General features: G+C 54.4%; 1 protein-coding gene across 1 annotated transcript in view; it reads right to left on the bottom strand.

The window, feature by feature from the left end:
* The window catches only part of TBC1D22A (TBC1 domain family member 22A), a 272,552-nt gene that overhangs the window by 160,614 nt on the left and 90,697 nt on the right, over positions 1 to 21,241 (bottom strand). Inside the window, exons 7-8 of the mRNA XM_074326597.1 lie at positions 19,294 to 19,356; positions 3,549 to 3,663 (exon numbers count right to left, since the gene is read on the bottom strand). Of these exons, the coding sequence (XP_074182698.1) occupies positions 3,549 to 3,663; positions 19,294 to 19,356 (178 nt within the window). The remainder of the gene's footprint in view (positions 1 to 3,548; positions 3,664 to 19,293; positions 19,357 to 21,241) is intronic.

Raw genomic sequence — 21,241 nt, 5'->3', positions numbered from 1 at the left:
ATGGCGATGGTTACACTGCTGGGTGAAAATTCTAAAAACCACTGAATTTTTCACTCCAAGTGGGTGAATTTTATGACATGTAAATTATATCTCAATAAAGCTATTCTTTAAGTAGTACCAGGAACTTGGGTGGAGGCCAGGAGCGGGTGGGAAAACAGGAAACCAGGACAACCAGACACTGACAACCCCTGAAGCCAGATGAGGTGCCTGGGGCCGCACCACACCATCCTGCTCACTTCTAGGTGAAAACTTTCCGTAATAAAAAGTTCTTTCAAGTAAAGGTGCGAGGGTGGGTAAAATGGGGGAGGGGTCAAAAGGTACAAACTTCCAGTAAAATACATAAGTCTGGGAGGTGTGATGTACAGCATGGCAACTACAGTTAATGTTACTGTTTTATATATTTGAAAGTTGGTAAGAGGATAGATCTTAAAAGTTCTCATCACAGGAAAAAAATGTGTGATTATGTATGGTGACAGAGGTTAGCTGGTGATCATTTTATAATGTATACAACTATCAAATCAGTATGCTGTACACCTGAAACTTATATAATGTTGTGTCAATTATGCCTCAATAAAAAAATAAAGTCATTAAAGCTGTGAGAGGCCTGTGGCCCATCTCTCCACCCTTCCGCATGCACGACTCCCGTCCTGCCATTCCTGCAGAAAGGGCACTCGCTCTGTCACAGCGGATTTGCCACCATCCTCTCCCGTCTCTGGCAGGTCACCACTAACGTGCACACTGCCAAACCCTTTGGCAATTTCCAGGTGGCAGCACTGATCTCTCCTTGAAAGTGTCCCCTTCATTTTGGTGACACCTTTTTCCTGCTTGTAGAACCACTGCTCCGCTTCCTTCCTATGACCCACCATGGTTCCCCTTGGGGACACACATGGCCGTCCTTCCCCGTCTCCTCTGCTCTAGGAGACGCGCTCTTCCAGCCCCCCTTGCAGCCAGGGGTGGAGGGGGGTCAATGAGGGAAAGTGGGGAAGGCTTATGAAAATGGGCGCACTCCGCTGACGTGCCCGCTGACGTGCCCGCTGACGTGCCCGCTGGCGTGCCCGCTGGCGTGCCCGCTGGCGTGCCCGCTGACGTGCCCGCTGGCGTGCCCGCTGACGTGCCCGCTGACGTGCCCGCTGACGTGCCCGCTGGCGTGCCCGCTGACGTGCCCGCTGACGTGCCCGCTGACGTGCCCGCTGACGTGCCCGCTGGTGTGCCCGCTGACGTGCCCGCTGGCGTGCCCGCTGGCGTGCCCGTGCCGCTGGCGTGCCCGCTGGCGTGCCGCTGGCGTGCCGCTGGCGTGCCTCTGCGTGCCGCTGGCGCGCTGGCGTGCCGCTGGCGTGCCTGCCGCTGGCGTGCCGCTGGCGTGCCCGCTGGCGTGCCGCTGGCGTGCCCGCTGGCGTGCCGCTGGCGTGCCGCTGGCGTGCCGCTGGCGTGCCCGCTGGCGTGCCGCTGGCGTGCCGCTGGCGTGCCCGCTGGCGTGCCCGCTGGCGTGCCCGCTGGCGTGCCCGCTGGCGTGCCCGCTGACGTGCCCGCTGACGTGCCCGCTGACGTGCCCGCTGGCGTGCCCGCTGGCGTGCCCGCTGACGTGCCCGCTGACGTGCCCGCTGGCGTGCCCGCTGGCGTGCCCGCTGACGTGCCCGCTGACGTGCCCGCTGACGTGCCCGCTGGCCTCTGCCCTGCACACCTCTCTTTCCATACCCAGAACCAGACCCGCAGGAGGCACACAGACCTGCCATTTTACGTGCAGGAAAGCCACAGGCTGAGACAGTGAAAGGACACAATACAACTATGTGTCAAAAGCAACAACTCCAGGACACTCAGCATGTGTGACACGTGGCTCTAAGCTCACTTGGGCCTCACAGAACCAAGGAGACAGGGGCTGTTTCATCCCCAAGCCCAGGTCCATGAATGCAGCTGGTGGGGGCCGAGCCCGGTTTGAATCCAGGCGGTCGGGCTGCGTGCAGAGCTGCGTCTCTAGCCTCAGGGTCCACAGTGACCCACCCCAGCAGTGCAGGCGCCTGAACGACTGACGCCAGACTCCTTCACAGACAGCCACACCCCTCCAGGCAGTACGGCCACAGTTCTGTCCTCGAACCTAATTCAGCCAAGCCTGGGAGAGGCCGGACACCCAGCAATCACAGGACCGGCCCTCGCCCTCTGCACGGTCCTCACTCCCAGGACGGTCCCCACTCCCAGGACGACCAGCTCCGTCCCACTGGCATCCTACTCACTGGCATCCAGCCGTCTCTCTGGACAAGCGCCACGCTCACGTCCCTTGGCCCCATCTTGCCATCATCCCAGCAAACACATTCCGATCGCCTGGGTCTCACGACGGAACTCGGTGGCAGTCACGAAGACAAACTTATTTACCACATTAATTAAATGGTCTATTTAACATGGAATATCAATTCTCTAATCACATCTCAGTTGAACTTCTTGTTTCAATTAACAACTCTGAAGCCCACTGACAGCGGTCCTGCTCTTCCAGGGCCATTAAGAACGTTTTCATTCTCTGTCACAGGAGGGGCTGAGAAGCAGAAAGGGAAAGGCTCTGGGGAGCCGGCCTCTCCCCAGCTTCAGCGATAACCAGGGAGTGAGCAGCACAGGCCCTCATTAGTTGCTTAGCAATGAAAAGCCCTCCTATGAAATCCTAAGTGGAAACAAAGTGTGAGAGAGGTTGCAACACAATGCACTGAATCCACGTTCTTGGCCTGGCGGAAACCCAGTCTCCCCAACCGCAGTGACAGGCCCCCAAGGCCGACTGGGGACTTTCCTGGCTAAAAACACACGAACACCATGTCGGGAAGGCTCAGATGATGACACATTAAAACTTAGCTTTAAATAAAACATCACAACTAAAGAGCAAAGCCCAGTCTTTGGGATTTATTTTTTATTCACAGATGGATTAAAAAGTAGATCCCTTGCTTATATTACCAGAATATTTTAAACGTAAAGTATGTTCAAAACAGAGAAAGATATATTACAGTTGGCTGCTGTAACACAAGTGGAAGGGAAAACAGGCGGTAAAGAGAAGCAGCATAACCCAACCTAAACCTCCATTAAACCAATTACTTTGCATGTAATTAATATTCCCATAAAGTGAAATGTTACCAGTGTATCAAAAGCAGTAAGGTGATGAAATGCTGCCGAAATGCAATTAAAGGAGATTGTTTCTACCGTGTAAGCAAAACATTCAACTAATATTCTATAACCTTAACCTCAGCCATTTAAATCCAAACCATTAAAGCCCGAGCTCAGACGGCCATTAGAATGAAACTACACTCCCCAAATATACATTATACTTCTCCTCAGACATTAAAAACAAGATATTAATAACAATAACTGTGTCTCAGTGACTTCAGCAGTTGAGCACATGATGCAAAGACGTTTTAAAGCTGGCACCAGTGAGGACACTATTCTCCTCCGCTGTTAGCCATCGTTAACGACATTAAACTTGGCGGCCGTTGTCAGTGTTGGTACAACTCTGCACACTGAGGCCGCTGATGTTCATGGTCAATGTTGTGAGAAGGAGAAGCAGGACGTGCTCTTACCTATGTGCTCGCAAATGAAGACGACAAAGAAAGGAGTGACCAGGTCATTTATCCCCTGCACATATCCACTGGCTGGGTGACGGATCGCCCAGATGAACAGTATCCTTTCAAAAATCTGAAAGAAAAGTGAACAAACAAGCGGTGAAGCAAAAAGCAAACATATCAGAAACTTTAAAATGCGTTCTTTTATTTAAAATACATAGTATCAATAGTTTTCACTGTCGCTAACATTAAAATACAAATATAAATAATCAGTTGCTGCTTAACTTTTTCATAAAATTCCAATTATTTTATTTTTTTTATGACACACAAGCAGCAATACACACTATTTCCCCAACCCCTGGGCTCCGTGCCTCCACACGAGCTGGCTCTGACACGAGATGCTCTCTGCCCCTCCAGGCCCCTTGGGTACTGAGTACACATGGCTGCCTGGCACCTGGTCTAAGGGCGAACATTCCTGGGGGGACGGGGGAGGGAGAAGGGAAGGGGAGGGAGGGAGCGACAGGTTAGTAGAGGGATGGGGAGGTGGGTGGATGGATGGGTGGATGGACTAGCTGCCACCTGCTAAACCAACGGATGTACAGACGGACGGACGGACGGACGGACGGCTACATGGATGCATGGACAGAAGAGCAGGTGAATGGACGAACGGGTAGATGGCTGGAAGGAAGGACGGATGGGAGGGTAGGTAGGTGGGTGGATGGATGGATGGAGGCTCTGAATTTCCCTCATAAGGTAAAGACACTTTTTCTTCTAATTGAGAGATAACTGACATACAGCATTATGTTAGTTCTAGGTGTACAATGTAATGATTCAATGTTTGTATATATTGTGAAATGATCACCACAATATGTCTAGCTGCCATCCGTCACCACACGTTATCATTGTTTTTCTTGTGATGACTTTTAAGATCCCAGCAGCTCTCAAACAGGCAATACAGTCCCACAACTGTGGTCACCATGCTGTACGTCACACCCCAGAACTTACTACTTTTATTTTGACCCACTTCACGCACCCACCCTCCAGAACTGACAAACACCAGTCTGTTTTCTGTACCTCTGAGCTCAGGCGTTTTTTGTTCTTTTTTTAAACATGTTTTCTAACCACTAAGAAGTAGGCACCGTCCGGGAAACACACGCAGCGCCTTCTTCCCACCACCACACTCTCCCCGACCACGACCGTGGGGGCGACGGCAGCCTTTTACCCGCCTGGCGAAGCTCACGTCCCGTGGACCGTCACTCAGGCCCGCCCGCTCTGCTCCGTCTTTGCTCAGACAGGTGGTTAGTTCACGGAGGTGCACACAGTTCCACCACGCGGACCCCCTGCGCGAAGCCCGGCTGAAAGACCCCACACGGCCCCGCCCCCAATGGGGCCCAGTCCACAGCACAGCACCCTGGCCTCCCCTGGGGGTCCCTGCCTCGCGGTCCCCCACCCGCACCCCGACCCAGCACCATGTTCTAACAGCAGGCGTCTCTGCCCGCCAGGCTGTCACCTGCTAGCAGGACCGCTGCCTAGAAAGCCTTCCCTCCCTTCCTTCCCGAGCTTTCAGATTCACTTCAGGCGCTGCCCCTCAGGGAGGCTGCTACCAAAGGCTCCCTCCCCACCAGTCCTGCTTTGTGAACATGGACCCCTTGTCCCCGGGGCAGTGCCCTACAGAGCCTTCCTGCGGCCCTAGGGGTTCACCCACCGGCTCCCGCCTGGCTGTGGGCTCCCTGCTGCCCCTGGGCCTCCCGCCACCAAGGCTGGCAGTGCAGGTTTGCCCAGAGCTGAGGGCGGATTACATCCTTCCCAAACAAGCCACCCTCGCAAAGGCCATTGTGTTTGTCCCCAAGGAGGGCAGTCCCTTCCTGCGAGGGCCCACATCCCTAACTACCACTGAGCTGTAGTGTGGACGCCCCCCACCCCCAGTCAGCACCAAGTCCGGCGTTTACGGAGGGGCCTGAGCCCAGGGCCCACAGCCGCCCACAGCATCCGCTGTGCTTTTCCGAAGGAACAAAAACGTCAGGCGGGCACCTCCCCCCACGCAGCACCGGTAACCGCGGGCACCCGGTAAGTACCTGCTGAAGAATAACACTCGTGCGGATATATCCGTACACATTTTTCATTTTAAATCAACAGCTTTCTAGCGAGAACTGAATATGTTAAACATGACCGAAAGACCAAACTCACTCAGCAATGCGGCCCCATTAAGCATTTCTCGCGTGTAAACACTGAGCGGTGGATGACGCCCCAGCATCAGGCACGTCACCCCCGCTGAAGCTGGATGCCGGGCTCGCAGCCAGCGCGGGGACACCTCGGTTGGCCAAGAGGACAGACGAGGAGGCAGGTAACCCTCTCTCTGGGGCCCCAGCCTCTCAGCCACGAGGCAGAAACACAGCAGCCATGGCCCTGCTGGGTCACCTGGCCACCAGCAAAGCCCCAGAGACAGTGGCAATTTGGTACAGATGCCTTTGCCAGCTTGACCCAGGGAGGCTCCCTGCCTGTGTGGGTCTCAGGAAGGAGTGTTTTGTGATTCCCGGGCCACGGAAGGTCTGAGAACGCTGCCAGGGAGACCGGGCTGGCGTGGGTTCCTGGCTCAGTCCACACAGACTTCTCTGAGCCCAGAGCAAGCCGAGCTAGGTGCCACCTGAGCCTCCCCTGGGGCAGCTGAAGTGGGCACTCCGTGGACGAGGATGAAGAAGGCAGTGAGGAGGTGGCCACGCCTCAGGCAGCAAACACACGAGCACTTGGACAGCGCTGTTTACAGGACAGCACAGGAGCTGAGCATTGCCTTCTGATCCCCGTCCGAGCCGCTGAGCAGGCTTCAGCCTCCCCCGCCTTCCAGAAGCTCAGGGCCAGCCCAGACATTAATGCTCTTAAAAGAGTGTATTTATATTGCTTTGGGGGGAAATTGAGCAGCCAGACTTCCTATTAATTAAGGAAAGCGATCACTCAGTTCAAGTTATTTAGATTTCACTCTGCTTGGTCACTCTCAATAACCTGAAAAGTACACTTTTAAGACTTTAATCCTAGCAACATGTAAATATAAAGGGACAGGTATTTCAAACATAAAACAAAAATGGCTTTTAAAGATGCAGGCCAGCTGAAGTGGTGAAAAGAGTATGTCCCGTGGAGGGTTAGTGACACGCGGCGCAGAGCCTGGCTCTCCCACCTCGGAGAAGCACGCTGTGGGGCCATGGCGCCCTGAGCCAGTCCTGAGACTCGTGGAGAAAGCTGTGACTCCTGAATGCCACGGGCACTGAGGCGGCCTCCAAAGACAGCCGGCTTCAGCCCCTCCTCCAGGTCCACTGCCACCAGCCGAGTGGCTGTCGTCCCACGGGTAGTCCGCTGTGACAGTCTCCTAGCTGGTCTCCCCGAGCAGCCCCTGGACTCCACATCCCACAGAGCAGCAGAGGGAGCTGCTCAACCGTAAAGGACATCAGGTCACAAAGGCTGTCCCTGTGGCTTCCCAGGACATAAGGACACAGTGCCGGCTGCTGGCCACAACCGCAAGGTGCTGGGCCTGCCGCCCCCTTCCTCACGCCATCACCTCCACGGGTCCTCTCACCAGACCCACCACTGTGTCCCTACCTCAGGGCCTTGGCAGGCTCTTCGGCCTGGGATGCCCGGCTCCCACACTTCCTCTGGCTCCCATGATTCTAGAACAAGAGCTTGTTCAAAGGCCACCTCCTGAGAGACAGACACCTCCCTTTATCACCCCATCTCGAACAGCACCCCTCTTCCACGCCTGCGGCTCTTCCCTGGATGAAGGGTCTTCCTCCATCTCACTCACTGGGGTGTTCTTAGTCCTGGCATGTCACAGGCATGGAGGAGAACTCTGGAACCCTCTGAATGGAGGCTGAATGGAGGTGCACATGACTCAGGTCCCCTCGGCCCCTCATTTTGAGCCTCCCTTTCCTGTTCCCAGAGCTCCGCATCACCGGGAGCACCGGGACGTCCCGTTCAGCTGCTCACTCGGACAGACAGCGCCTGGCTGTCTGCTGCATTTCTGACCAGCTTTTCCCATTGTTTCTCTATCAAGTGACGTTCCAGACCTGGTCCTCAGAGGCCAACCCGTCTGGACCTCAGGCCCCTCCCTGCTGAGAGGGGACGCGGACTGAGGGGAGGGTGGGAGGCCTCGGAGAGAGGTCGACAGGGCTGTGAAGGACGAGAAGGACTTGTCCTGAAGGAAGGAGAGGAGAGAACCCCAACACCGGCAAGGCCAGCAGGGCGGCGCAGAGCTGGAACCTCGTACGTGCGGCTGAGAGTGAGCGGTCACGTTCACAGGACGACCTGCTTCCACACATGGAGAGTTTCTATGTTTATTGTGGAAAAGATTCTCCTCTTGCCACAGTCAAGGACGGCACGGGGAGACCCTGCGGGTGAACCGAGCAAAGCACTCAGGCTGCCCATCAGCATGGAGCCGGCTCATGGAGGACAAGAGTCTAAACATCCCCAGGAACGAGCCGCCTGTGAGCCGTCTGCAGACCACCTGCCCGGCTCCGGGCAGCGGACAGCGGAACGCAGCCCTTCCTGCGATTCCGAGTGCTCGCCCACTAAGTGCCGCCCCTCGTCGCCCCACATGGCCCTGCCCTTCACCTTGACGTTCACCTGGGGAAGCGCTCGGTCCTTCTTGCGGTGAGAGCAAACGACGCGGCACCGAGAACCACTCGTCTTCTTGCTAGTATTTCCCTTCAGCAGCTATTCACTTAGAAAATAAGAAAACTCCGATGATTTAGAAAGGGGAAAGAAAAGGTCAATAGCTTGCTTCAGTTTCCTTCAGCCTCTCTTCCTGCTGTCAGTAAACCGGCCTGCCACCCCGGGGGTGCGGCAGGAAGCCACCATGGCTCTGCCCCCAACAGGCCACCTGCAGGTCCCAGCCCCCCAGCCTCGGCGTCACCTAGCGCAGCCGAGGACCACCCACCACCCACAGAACACCTGCAGCCACCTACCTAAGGCGGCTGGCAGAAGCCTGTCTCATAAAAGGTGACACACAGATCAGCCTTGCCTAGACTCCCTGAGGATAAAACTCTCCATTAATTGCATCGCATAGAAAAGATGCCACATAAAGAGAAGGGCTGGTGACACTGGGACCATGAATCCAGAAGGACAGAGGAGAAGCCTGAGTCCTGACCTGCCTGAGGAGGGCCTGCGGGAACCCTCCAGGCAGCAGGGACCCAGCGCCCAGCCCGGGCCACCGCGGAGGCTCCCTCAGCCCCCGCCACCCATGCTAGTGCTGCCCCGCGTGTCCACCGTGGGCCGTGCAGCAGCCTCAGCGTCCAGGCTCCTCTCCCAGCTCCCACCCCCGCGCTCCGCGCTCTCTTACAGGACTCAGGGCTGTGCGGCCCGGGAGGCGGGGCTGCTGCAGGAGCCCAGTGCAGACCTGACTTCATCGGCTGCTGGTCAGGCTGTGAGCAGCTCGGCGGCCGGCACAGGCCAGACTGTGAGGCAGTAACGGGGCGCCGCCTGCTTAGGGTGCGGGGTCTCTTTCGGTTATTTTCACTGACTGGTTTACTCTGTATCTCTTGTCTTAAGTCAGTGCCTAGGAGTTTGCTCTGTGTTTTCAAACCACAAAACCCAGCACCGATTCCAGTCCAAGCCACTGAGCATCGTTACAAAACTCCTCCCAAGTCATCTAATGAGGCACCGGGGGCCCGGGGCCCCACAGCCTCCCCGTGGGGAGTGAGAGCTCCAGACCTCATGACCTCAGCTCATTTCACACCAAGGTCTCTGAAGACCTGACTTAGGATGTTTCCATGTTCGCACGCTGTCACCGGCACGCAAAGCAGAAGAGTGCTCGCGACAGAGAGCACAGGATGGTGTCTCTGAGGGTTACCGCGAAATTATTTTGCCGTTTGAGCACCGTCGTAACGAGCTCTATACAGATCAGCGAGCTCATCAGCAGGGAAAGGGAGCCAGCCCCAGGCAGAGGGCCGTGTGCGTCAGACATCGACGCCCGCGCTGTACAGCGCTCGTTCAAAGAGGACACTGAGCCCTTTCTAAGCCTCTGTTCAGACTGGTGGGGAAGAAAAACAAACACATCATAAACAAGCGCTTTTGTACCACTTTCTCAAGCAGGCGATTTCCCAGCTTAACAATGTGACACTTGAAGGAGGCACGAATTAAGCACATGGTCCCCCTGAATTGATGCTCGTCGAGGCAGGCTGGGAGCAAGCATTTCTCTCCCCAGCTTTTGCCACCCCAGTCCCCAGCCACTTACTCAAGGCCCCTGCTGCCACCTCAGTCTCAACTGAAAAAGAAACCGGAGAAGAATGGTCTAAAGGACATTCCCCACTGAGGTGACCTCGCAATGACAGCACACCCCAGAGAAAAGCAGCTCTGGCATGTCCTCTGTCACCCGACCCAGGGAGGTGCCCGGAGGACAGGCAGTGCAGGCCACACCGAGACCCTATTCCTCAGAGCTCCTGGGATCCACACGCACAGAGTTGGTCGGAAGTCCCCAAGGCAAAAGTAAGAACCAATGGGTCACCAAAACCAAGGGTCAAAAAGCAGAGGGACCACGCCAGGAATCCAGGAGGGGAGGCCCAGCCAGCCGGCAAACCAAACGCAGCTGAGCCTGCAGGCTGGAAGCCCACGTCACCCTCCCAGTGGAGTTTCGCACAAGGACGAGGGTCCCAGGCCCACGCGAGCCGCCTGTGCCCTGCGCTGCCCCACGGTCGGCCTGCAGGTACCCCAGGCCCCTGAGTGGACACAGGGGAGGGCGGGCAGCCCTGGGCTTCTCCAGGACCAGGTCAGGAAAGAGAAGGCTCCCAGAATTGGGGGAACAGGCTTGGTGTTACCTCCTACTTCCAGTGTCCCCACAAATCACCCTGCCTCCGGCTGTCCCCTCAGGCCCCACACCAGCTGGTCTTGGTGACGACTTGACAGGCGCTCAATGGCCTCCATCACGTGTGCCTATTCTCCACACATGGAAGCTCACGCTGCAGAGACCACACCCACTCAGAGTCACCCCCATGCCCAGCGGTTGTCCACTGGCATTTCAGGGGGGCCCAGCACACACAACTTGGGGTGTCCAAACTCCAGGTGTCTACGCACAGCTGTCGTGGGAACAACAGGGCCTCACTGCTCAGGACCACGGGTGGAAGCGGGTGGTCTAGTTCACGGCACGGAGCACAGGGTCTGCCCGGCACTAAGGCACATCTAAACGGACGTGGTGGGGTAGGCGGTGAGGCCGTCTCCCCGAGACCACAGGGCAGGCACCCCCGGTGGGCGTCTGGCGGAACGCAGGCCGACCTAAGGGGCTCGGACAGGAAAGCTCACTGGACCTGGGGCTCCGGAAGTTCTGCTGACACTCCTCATACTCTCATCTTTGTCAGAGCTGGGAACTCATTCAAGTCCGTAGCTCAAACTTTAAACTCTTCCCAAAGTATCTTTTCTGCACATCAACCGATTCCCAATGACAATAATAAAAACACTTGCTACAATGTGCTTCCACCAGGGCTGAAAAAATGAAAACACGACAGGTATTCCTAGTTTGCTTGCCAAACTTCAATAGCCTGAGTGCCAGGAAAGGTTTTAAAAAGAGAAACACACTGGTTCTGCCACAGAGGGCTGCTGGAGGGGCTCCCGGGGCCCCCGACCGCAGCTCTTCCTGTCTTCACTTTGTAAGCCGCGTCTCCTGCCCTGCGCTCGCCCCACAGCAGCACCGGGCACCCGCAGCTCACTGTGCTCAGGGGCGGAGATGCCCTGCGTGCTGAAAAGACGAAATACACTGGAATTGAAAGTGTCACTGTACTCATGGTTACCTATAAAAAAATCTGATTTCAGAAATTTGAAAACATCATATTTCAACCATATGTACCAGCAACAAAACTTTACTGCATATAAAGTGCTATGCAGATAATTTCTGTGAGAGGAGCAACAAAATACACAGTTCCGTTGAGAAGACCTGTGGGATTTACAGCCCCCGAAATCCTGGAGCCACGTGGGCTCAGTAAGAAGATATTTCCAACACAAGTGTTTGTAACATGACTCAAGGACCGTTCCCCTAAGTGAATTGTAAGACCTGATGACGAAACCAAGTGAGAGTCTCTAACCAACCTGTAACGTGGACTGAAAGGCAGCCGTCTGTCACATGGAAGACACGCCGCGTTCACTAAGACAGGACTGACTATGATTACAATGTAATTAATAACGTGCTGTTCTCCAAGAAGCAGCAACGCCATATTTGTTGTGTGAATTACTCAACTGTCGCTGCACTCACATATGTGGATTTACTTCGCACATTGCGCTCAAGGTGTCCTGACAGGTTCGCAAACACAGCTGCTGCATTACACTCACAACTGAAGTACAAGAAGGAAACAACACTTTCCAACAAAACAATCACAGTGTCACTATTGCCAGACTGAAGAGTCAACACAGCTCATAGGATCACATGTCACAGCATAAAGGACAAATCAAGGGCGGCTCCAAGAGCTTTTCTCAAATTAAAGAGCAATGAGCTTCCACCTCAGGCAGCACAACACCATGAGATGTAAACACAACCCGAGGCTAAAAAGCTCCATCCTGACCAATCGACTTTCCTTCGGGAAGTAGATCTCAATACCAGGAAGTCTACCCAACAAAACTCACCACATTAACAGAATAAAGGAACAAACACATATTATTGGCTCAGACGGCAGGGAAAGGATTTAATAAACCTTCACACCTATTTATGATTTTAAAACCCTGAGCAAGGCACTGTCCCTAACATGCTGAAGAGGATGCATAAAACATAGAATAAATACCGCAAGGACGTTAACAGACGTCCCTTTAAACTCAGCCGTGACACCAGGTGGCTGCGCTCACCACTTATATCCAATACTGTGGTGGAAGTCTGAGCCAGCAAAACAGAACAAATAAAAGAGACAAATGCATGTACAGAACAGAAAGCAAAAACGAAACTGTCTTCATTCACAAATGATATGATTAAGTTCTTTAAAACCTCACCTACACCTACACATGAAATAAAGTTCATGAAAGAGGTTAGTAAGTATTCCAGATAAAGGATTAACCTACAAAAAGTCAACTGCACTTCTATATAAGATCAAGAAAAACCTGGACAGTGCAATCAAAAATTTTAAAGATACCATTTAAAAAGATATGTATCTAATGGTAGATTTCATAGGCTGGGCAATATATTTAAGGAAAAAACACTGTTTAAAAATAAAAGATCAGAAGAACTAAATAAATGCAAAAACAAAATGTTAATTCTCTCCAACTGATCAATAGATTCAGTGTGCTTTTGGAGAGTTTCACGAAACGTAACAAGCTGATTATAAATTTACATACACAAGTGAAAGGTCAAGAACAGCCCAGAACCGAGACCAGACATCAGTGGCCTCTCCTACCAGACATTAAGGCCACATAACCAAGACAAGAGGAAGCTGGCATGGGGACGAGGGGACCGACAACAGCGGAACAGCTGAGAGGCCAGGAGGGGCCCCCAACACACAACAGAGCTGCCACGTGGGCAAGGGGCACAGCGCCTGTCCAGTGGGGAACTTCTACAGAAACGGGGCTGCTCCCTCAAACTCCACGCAGTCAGCTCCAGGGACTACGGCCCTAAATGTAAAAGGCAAACGTGTAAAACTCTTAGAAGAAACACGCCTTCTCTGAGACCGTGAGGTTGGACAGGAAGTCTGACACCAAAAGGCCTGACTGTAAGGAAAGTGGCGACGTTAAACTAAGACAGTTCTCTTCACCAGCAGGCGCAAAAACCTACTAACTAAAAGAAGGAAACACGTATCCATATAGATCCAAAACAGAAACAGAACCTCATAGGAAGTCCTACAAATCAGTGGAACAAACGACAAACAACACAACAGAAATATGGGACATGAGCATTTCACAAGAGGGGAGAAGCGGACGGCCAGAAACCTACGAAAAGATACGCCATCAACAATTCGGGAAATGAAAATGAGAAGCACGAGCCACTACTTCATACCCACCAGCCAGTTCAAGCACACCACCCATCAACGGTTCCACGTGGCAGTGAGGGGGCCAGCACCGGCCACTGTCCTCAGGGCGTGAGCCCACACCAGCCCACACGCCACCCCTGCTGGACACCCTGGGGGAACCGTCACACGGGAACACTGGGCTCCTACACCAGCGCTCACAGCGACATCCCGGGAGGAAGCACAGGAAGGAAGGGGGCCACATATATTGTGGAACCCACAAGGGAACACCAAGGGCAGGGAAACCAGCCACACCTCCACGCATCACTGGGTGGGGATTAAAACTGTCATGCTGTGACCTAAAGAGAATCGCAAATGACCAGATTTGGCATAATCTATTCAAAATAAAGAATAAAAACAGGCGAAACCCTCATATGCATGTAAACGTGTGACAAAACCATGCAGGAAAGCAAGAGAATAATTAACCAAAACTCAAGAGAGTGGATACTTGTCAGAAGACGAGAAAATGTTTGGGGAGGGACACAGAAAGGACCTCGACAATTCCAGCCTGGCTCTATTTCTTCAGCTCTATTTCTTCAGCTTGAATGGAGGGAAATGGACCCAGGCCCTGACCTCACAGAGCTTGCAGCCTGAGGAGAGGGAGCCACAGCCATCAGCCACGGCCAGAATCCCAGCAAAACAGCTCAGACACCCACTGATTCAATCCAGCAAATGTCTGTGAGGCACCGGGGTGGAGGCTGCTGACCTCACCGAGTTTCGTCTACGAGACACAGACTCCTCACAACACAGCCCAGGTGCAGGAATGGGAAACTCGTGGGCTACAGACCAGCTGTGGCAGGAGTGGGGGTGACGGTCAGGTCCAGGGGTGGGCCAAGCAGAGAAGGCCGGCGAGCAGCCCTCCCGGCAGAGGAACCGCACGAGCCGAAGCCAGAACCTCTGACTTGGCCCGATTCAGGAGGACAGAGCCAACAGCTGTGCCTCCAGAGGCGGCTGCTTCCCGCCCACGCGGGGCCTAGGTGTGGTGGAGCCCCCGCTCCTCCCAAGGTCCACACAAGCCCACACCGGGGAGAGTGTGGCATGAACGGACGTGGGCTCCACCGCCATCCACCGCCCGGGAAACATCCCTTTGGGGCCACGGACAACTCACCGCCCCTTCCAAGAACTGCACATAAATAATGTGGTTTAAAAAGCCTGCATGTTTCATTATCCTCTGTGTCTGATTAAATGTAATGAGACATCACTTCTCCGTGGCTAATTGGGGAAAGCATCTCATTTCCCCAATTTGTGAAACTGCTCTAAAGCATCAGGTCACCAGAGGGCAGATAATGTAATAACTGTGGAGGAAAAGCCACTCGGTAGGAGGATGAAAAGGCCCCACTGCGATGCTTGAAGACGGTTCGAGTATGTTTCTTCCACTAAACTCACTGCACCAAACACAGCAGCCAGAGGGCCACAGGGCAGAATCCACACTTCTCAGTGACAGGCCGAGTCTGTTCACCGCTGGACTGGACAGGAGCTGAGAAGGTCGAGTGGCCAGAAAGTCCTGAATGTTACTTTCAAACAACAATGGTGGATAAAAAGATCACTGACTAACTTCAACAAACTGTCCGAAGTGCCATGAGGGCCCAGGCGACACCAAGGACACCGCGAGGGGCCCAGGGCCCTGCTCTCGGGAGCTGACGTGCGAGCACAGGTAGAGGGTGTCACATCAAAAACAAGGAGTCAAATACAAGCCGAAACCAAGTGCCATAAAACATAGTGTGAACGAAAGCGAGAGGCCGGTGCTGACATCAGACGGGGTCGGCAGGGACAGCGTCTCCGACAAGGGGACGGTCCGGGTGGAGCTGAAGGCCCAGGAGGAAGCGGACGGACCCTGAGAGGCAGGTGGCAGGTAAGACAGGGCAGCCCGGTGAGCAGGCGCTCTGTGCACACACTGCTGGGGGCGCTGGGCACAGGCTGAAAGGACATCTAGAAGGTCTGCTCAGGTGCAGCTTGGAGAGACGAGCAGAACCCGGGTCACGGGGTCCCTGGGGAGTCCAGCAGTCACCCACAGGGTCCTCGTCCACAGCTGGGAGCGGGAGTTCTGGAAGGCGCCCTGCCCCTGGGAGCGAGGGGCGCGGACCTCCTGGTAAAGACCACTGGCTCCAGCTGTCCTGCTTCTGGGCAAGCACTAGGCAAGGACGATCCCGCACCCTCGTCGCCTCTCGCTCACTTCAAGCCCCCCACCCCACATCAGCAGTTAAACAAGCTAAGTCCTGTGGCCCCCAAATCCGGCTGAGCCTCCTTAAAATAGCAATTCCCAGGCCCCGCCCCAGGAGCCTGACTCAGGTCGGAGGGAGCCAGGGAGCAGGTAGGCTGAAGGCGTTAAAGGCAATTAGCTAAGAGCGAAGAATGAAACAGACACGTCAGCAAGAAAGCCCTGTGCCCGGTCCGTCAGCAGAAAAGACGCTCCCCAGCGTTAGTCCACAGGGAGATGCAAGTTAGGGCCCCGACAACCACTGACAGCGCCAACATTACAGAGACTGGGCTATGGGCAGTTAGAACTGTCAGTCACTGCTGCTGGGAAGGCAAACGGGTGCGGCCACTCTGGAAGGCAGAGGGCAATTTCTTCCAAGTACATGAACACCACTTACCCTATGACCTGGGGACTTAGCAGAGAGGGAAAAGAGACGCTTTCGCCAGACCCGCACATGGAGGTCCACGGGCAATTTAGTTTGCAATTGCCCCAAATTGGAAAGAAGCCCTGTGCCCATCAACGGGTGAATGGGTAACACGCTGAGGCACCTCAGTGACATGTGACATGTGGATGGCTGGCACTGTCCCAGGAAGAGAAGCAGTCACAAGTCATTCCCACGAAGTCCTAGGGGCAGACCTTAGGGACAGAAAGTGGGTCAGGAGTTGGCAGGGGGCGAGCATGGGAGACTGGCGGCAAAAGGACACGCGGGGACTCTTCAGGGTGATGAAGTGTCCCATGTCATGATTCAAATGCTTATATTCCCACATACAGGTGTCAAAACTAACCTAGCTGTGCCCTTAAAATAGGTGGGTTTTACTGTATGTCAATTAGACTTTAGTAGAGCTGACAGGAGGAAGGGGGGCGGGGGTGGGGGAGCAGACAACAGAGCAGAGCCCAGCATCACCTGACGAATGGACATGCGGACAGACTGGCGGGAACCCTTCCCCTGAGTAACCAGAAGCCCAGCCTTCAGTGGGCACATGACCCACTGACGTCACAGTCACAGGCTTCGGGTTTGGTCCAGGAAGGAAGCACAGGCGTGGGATCCAGGCAGAAGCGCTACGAGTCACTTCTCCAGGACGTCTTCTCTGCCGCGCCTCATCACTGCTGCTGGTGGAACGCGAACGTGACGTGGGAGCCTGGGCAGCCAGCGTGGGCCACGAGGTGTAAGGCAAGAGCGGAGGAGCAGCCGACCCACGGCCGGCGCGCGGCACTGGGCGGTCACCAACGCGGCCGTGCTGCGGTGCCGACGTCCAGTCCTGACCCCCACGGTGGGTCCAACACCCAGGACCAACATTCCCACACTCCCCCTGGAAGCCCCACGCTCAGCACTTTGTGTCCCCCACACAACACTGTCCCAAATCACCCCTCTGCTCCCCGAAGCCCATGTGCCCTGGGGACGGGCTACCCTCTGGCGGGGCCGGGACAAGCCTGAGCCCCCAGGGGCACACGAGAGCCGAGCAGAAATCGTGAGGGAGAGACACCAGCTGCCGGAGCAGAGGCGCTTCGCACCAAAGGAATCACGGTCCCCGGCCGTCCACGTAAGCAGACCAGCCGACACCCACTGGCAGTGACGGCTCCCCCTCTCTGAAAGCGAGAGGTCTGTGAGCTCAGCTCTACAAGGAATGTGTCAAGTGGTTGAAAAAGTATAGAAATAAACCAAAGGACTTGTGGCAGACTCTATTTTCCATGTAAAAAATAACTAAAAAAGAGGTTATCTCTTGTTTTCCAGATACAGTAAGCACAAGCACTGAAAAGGACAATCAAAGAGAAGTATCTTAAAATGACTACTTCTGTGGAAAACTGATGTTCTCTTTTTCTGGTATACAATCAATAAGTATCGGATAAGTACTTCTGCTTTAATAATCCTGGATTTTTCTTTTTTTTAACACACTTACTGCACAGATAAGAGACGTCCAAGTTTAAAAGTGCATTTACTGGGGCAATCAAGATGCAAAACAAATGTTTCAAACAAAAACATTTCAACTTTAAAGAGATACCACTTATAATAACAACAAAATATATGATAACTAAGAATGAAATTAATAAAATATATGCAAGACCTTTTACGGAACAAATCTTAAAACTTCATTGAAAGGCATTAAAAATGGCCTAAAAATAGGGAATCAGCATGTTCACGAAAGTGATGACTGAATTTCATAAAGATGTCAGTTCTCCCAAATGGGTCTCCAGGTTCCTTCCGCACAATGATAATAAATCAGGTTTCAAAAGCAAAACGGTGGCCATCTGACTGAGCTTTGTGTGGGCGAGCGAAGGTCTAAGACCACACGATCGATTCTGGAGAGGAATTAGTGGGGGTGTGAACACTCCCACCGTATATATTAACTCACTATCAGGCTGAATTAACAAGCGATGAGGCCTGAACACGGGGCAGACAGCACCAAAACAAGGTCTATGCGAACGTGCCAATGACAAAACCGGAAGTGACACTGCAAACGCGAGCGAGGGCAGAGTCCACAGTGGTGCAGGGACTGACCGGTTACCGATGAGGCAGTTAAACTGCATCCCTGCTCTGATCACCGAGAAGAAAGGGAGACACAAGCCACGGCGTGGGAGAAGCTATTTGCGACATACAAACCGACAAAAAGTCAAAATCCCTAACATATAGATAGATAACCAATAAAAATTAGATCAACACCCCAAACGAAAAATGGGCAAAAGACAGGACGAAGCATTTCCCAGAAGACGGACACAGGAGTCCACGAACACAGAAGAGATGCTTGCCCAGCAGTAACCAGAGAAACGGGCACAGGACCACAACAAGCATACCCGCCAGAGGCAAAATGAACAGGCTGGCGATACCCAGGCCCGGCAAGGGCGCGAAGCGCCAGGCCGGCCTCGCACACTCCCAGGCGAGCACTGAGTTAGTACGACGGGCGGGAAGGTGTGCACGTGGTCACAGAAGTCCATGGGTGCACACCCTGCAACCTCCCTTGTTCGAGAGTACCCTCGAAGGCCTGGCCTGTGGGCACCTGCGCACATGCACGTGAAGGTTCCAGGGCACACAGTTCCCACAACAAAACATCAGAAACCCCCAAACGCCCACCAACAGGAAACAGGCTGCAGAAAGTGTGGAATATTTCAGTAACCGACTATTATGCAGCTAGACACACAGATTAGCTCAATGTCAGGAAACAATGTAGAGGCAGAAACGAGTCATGCAGACCAGACTCCGTGAGGGGTCCTGTCCGTGTCACAGGACATGCATTTGCGTCGTGAAGAATCCCACATACAGTCAGGACAGGGGTCAGCTCCCAGGGAGGGAGGGGCTCCCAGAGGCAGGAGGACAGCACGCAGCCCCAGACGGGTGGTCACACTTGCGTGGGGTTCTGAGTCCAGAAACGGGTAGTGGGGTCGTGTTTCCTCCACATACACACGCACCACCTGTATTCTTTTGTGCGGATCATGACACAGTAAGAATATTTTAAGAACAATGAGCCACTTCTGTCGGCAGTTGTGTCCACAGGGCCGCCCCCAACCCTGCTGGTGGGCAAAGCAGCCCAACTGCACCAACCATCTTGCTAGGGAAGCGGGCAGCCAACCCCCCAACGGAGGGAGCCGCCCCCACAGGCCCGTCCGGTGCAGCTCTCACCTCCGTCACCGTGGGCTGAAGTAGTAAGGCCTCTGGAGTCATTCGCGGGATGTCTATGTGGATCTGGACGTGGAGGGGAAGAGACAAAAGGTGACAAATGTCATTTCAGGCATTAGCGTCAGAGCTTAGCAACGGCGACCGGTTTGCTCCAGATCTAAACCTGTTTCAGGAAGACACTAACCTCCCACATTTGGAGCGTTCCTCGGGGGCAGGGAGCAGGTCCTACCCCAAAGGGGCCCCAGTGCTAGCAGGCCAGGCCTGCGTGACCCCTCCCAGCCAATCAGCGGCTGCGCACGGTGAGGCCCGGGGTGCCCTGGGCTCCCGGTAACATCATGGTAACACCATCCGCAGCAGTTAGCACACACTCGTTTCCAGCCTCAGACCCTCCCCAGACCAGCAGAACCCAAATTATAGACGAGCTGCCTGTCACGTGTTTGCTGCACGGACAGAACAGCACGCATCATAACCACACCCTGCCGTCGCCCCATCATCAGGAGGAAATCCAGGGGACTGGACACTCGGGGCCCCTCCAGACCACCGGTCCCCCCTCCCATGTACAGGACTGGACGAGTAGGGCAGGCCCGGCGGCCTGCAGAACGCCAGACCGGGGAGCACACCCGGATGAGTCTTACACTCTGATCGCTCCGTGTGCTCTGGACAGAACACCTTCAGCAAAAGAGCAAACACAGCAATACAGTGCACAGACGACAAAGAGGAAGGGGTCAGAGGACACCGCCCTGCCCTCCCCACCTCCCAAGGCTGTGGGAGGGCGGGGCTGCATGCCTCTGGGCAGTTTGTGAGTCAAACACCAGGAGTGGGTGGCAGGAAGGGACCAGGGTGCCCGAGGCCCCAACGCCCGTGACCTAACACAGTGTGGGATGGATGGCAGGACGGTCCAGGGTCTAGTTCCCAGAGGCAGCACAGCAGGCTGGCCAACCAGAAGCTGCCACAGGTTCCATCTCTCAGCTGCATGAATGTAGGAACCTTTGGGGAATCCACAGTAACAAGGGAGCTTTTTATTACCTATCACAGCAACTGAATAAAGATATACACAGCCCGTTTTTAATTAACTTTCCCGTAAGAAATTCACAACAGAATACAGCTTGCTGAATCTTTCAGACGGATGCTAGCTAGCGTCATCCTTTGGAAGTCTTTTTCTTGAACAAGAATACATCCAAAACGTGTTCAAAACAACACCAAATTTACCCGTTCTCTAAAAGCAGTGACATGGAAAAATACACCAGGTAAGCTAGTATTTCCCTCACCTAATGCAAACGTGATCTGTCTCAAATCCGACGCCCAGAGTTACTGGGCGGCAGTGCCCTGTGGCCCGAGAGCGCCCAGCTGTGACAGAGGACAAGTATGGGCCAGGGGCAGAGGGGCTGCCCGGGAAGTGACCGCAGCGGGTCCCTGCCGGTCTTCCTTCTCCCCCGAGGGGCTGGTCTCCCCCAGAGCCTCCCGTGAACCCTGCCTGCAGGGGAGATGCTGTCCAGGGCCCCACTGGACTTACAGAAACTCTGACCATCAGTCACAGGTGAGCCTGCCTTGGGCCTTTATGACAACCTGCGCCAGCCTGGGAGACGCGGCCAGCGCCCACGGGGCAGAAGAATCCGCAAAGCTCCTCCACCCAGAGGCAGGGTCTCCAAGAGGACACAGTCGACAGGACATGTCTCCGGAAACCCACACAAGTGTTCCAGGATTGTGAGGCCATGCGACCGATGCAGAAGCACCTTCTTTTAGAGGCAGCACAGCCACCTGAATTGTCACGTGACAGACACTGAGAACTCGGAGGGTCTCAAAGAGCTATTCCAACCGCAAATTCCGGCCACTATGAGTATAACTCAGTTGTCTGTTCTCATCTGTTTCTCAGCACACCGATCGGTGAGCCAATCGGGGACACCCTGGGTAACCACATCGTCCTCCCAGTCATCACCCGGCTAAAACACGC

This window comes from Rhinolophus sinicus, linkage group LG02 (genome assembly GCF_036562045.2).
Source record: "Rhinolophus sinicus isolate RSC01 linkage group LG02, ASM3656204v1, whole genome shotgun sequence".
Taxonomy (NCBI): domain Eukaryota; kingdom Metazoa; phylum Chordata; class Mammalia; order Chiroptera; family Rhinolophidae; genus Rhinolophus; species Rhinolophus sinicus.
The sequence above is the reverse complement of the archived record's forward strand: the minus strand, read 5'-3'. Positions and strand labels throughout refer to the sequence as shown.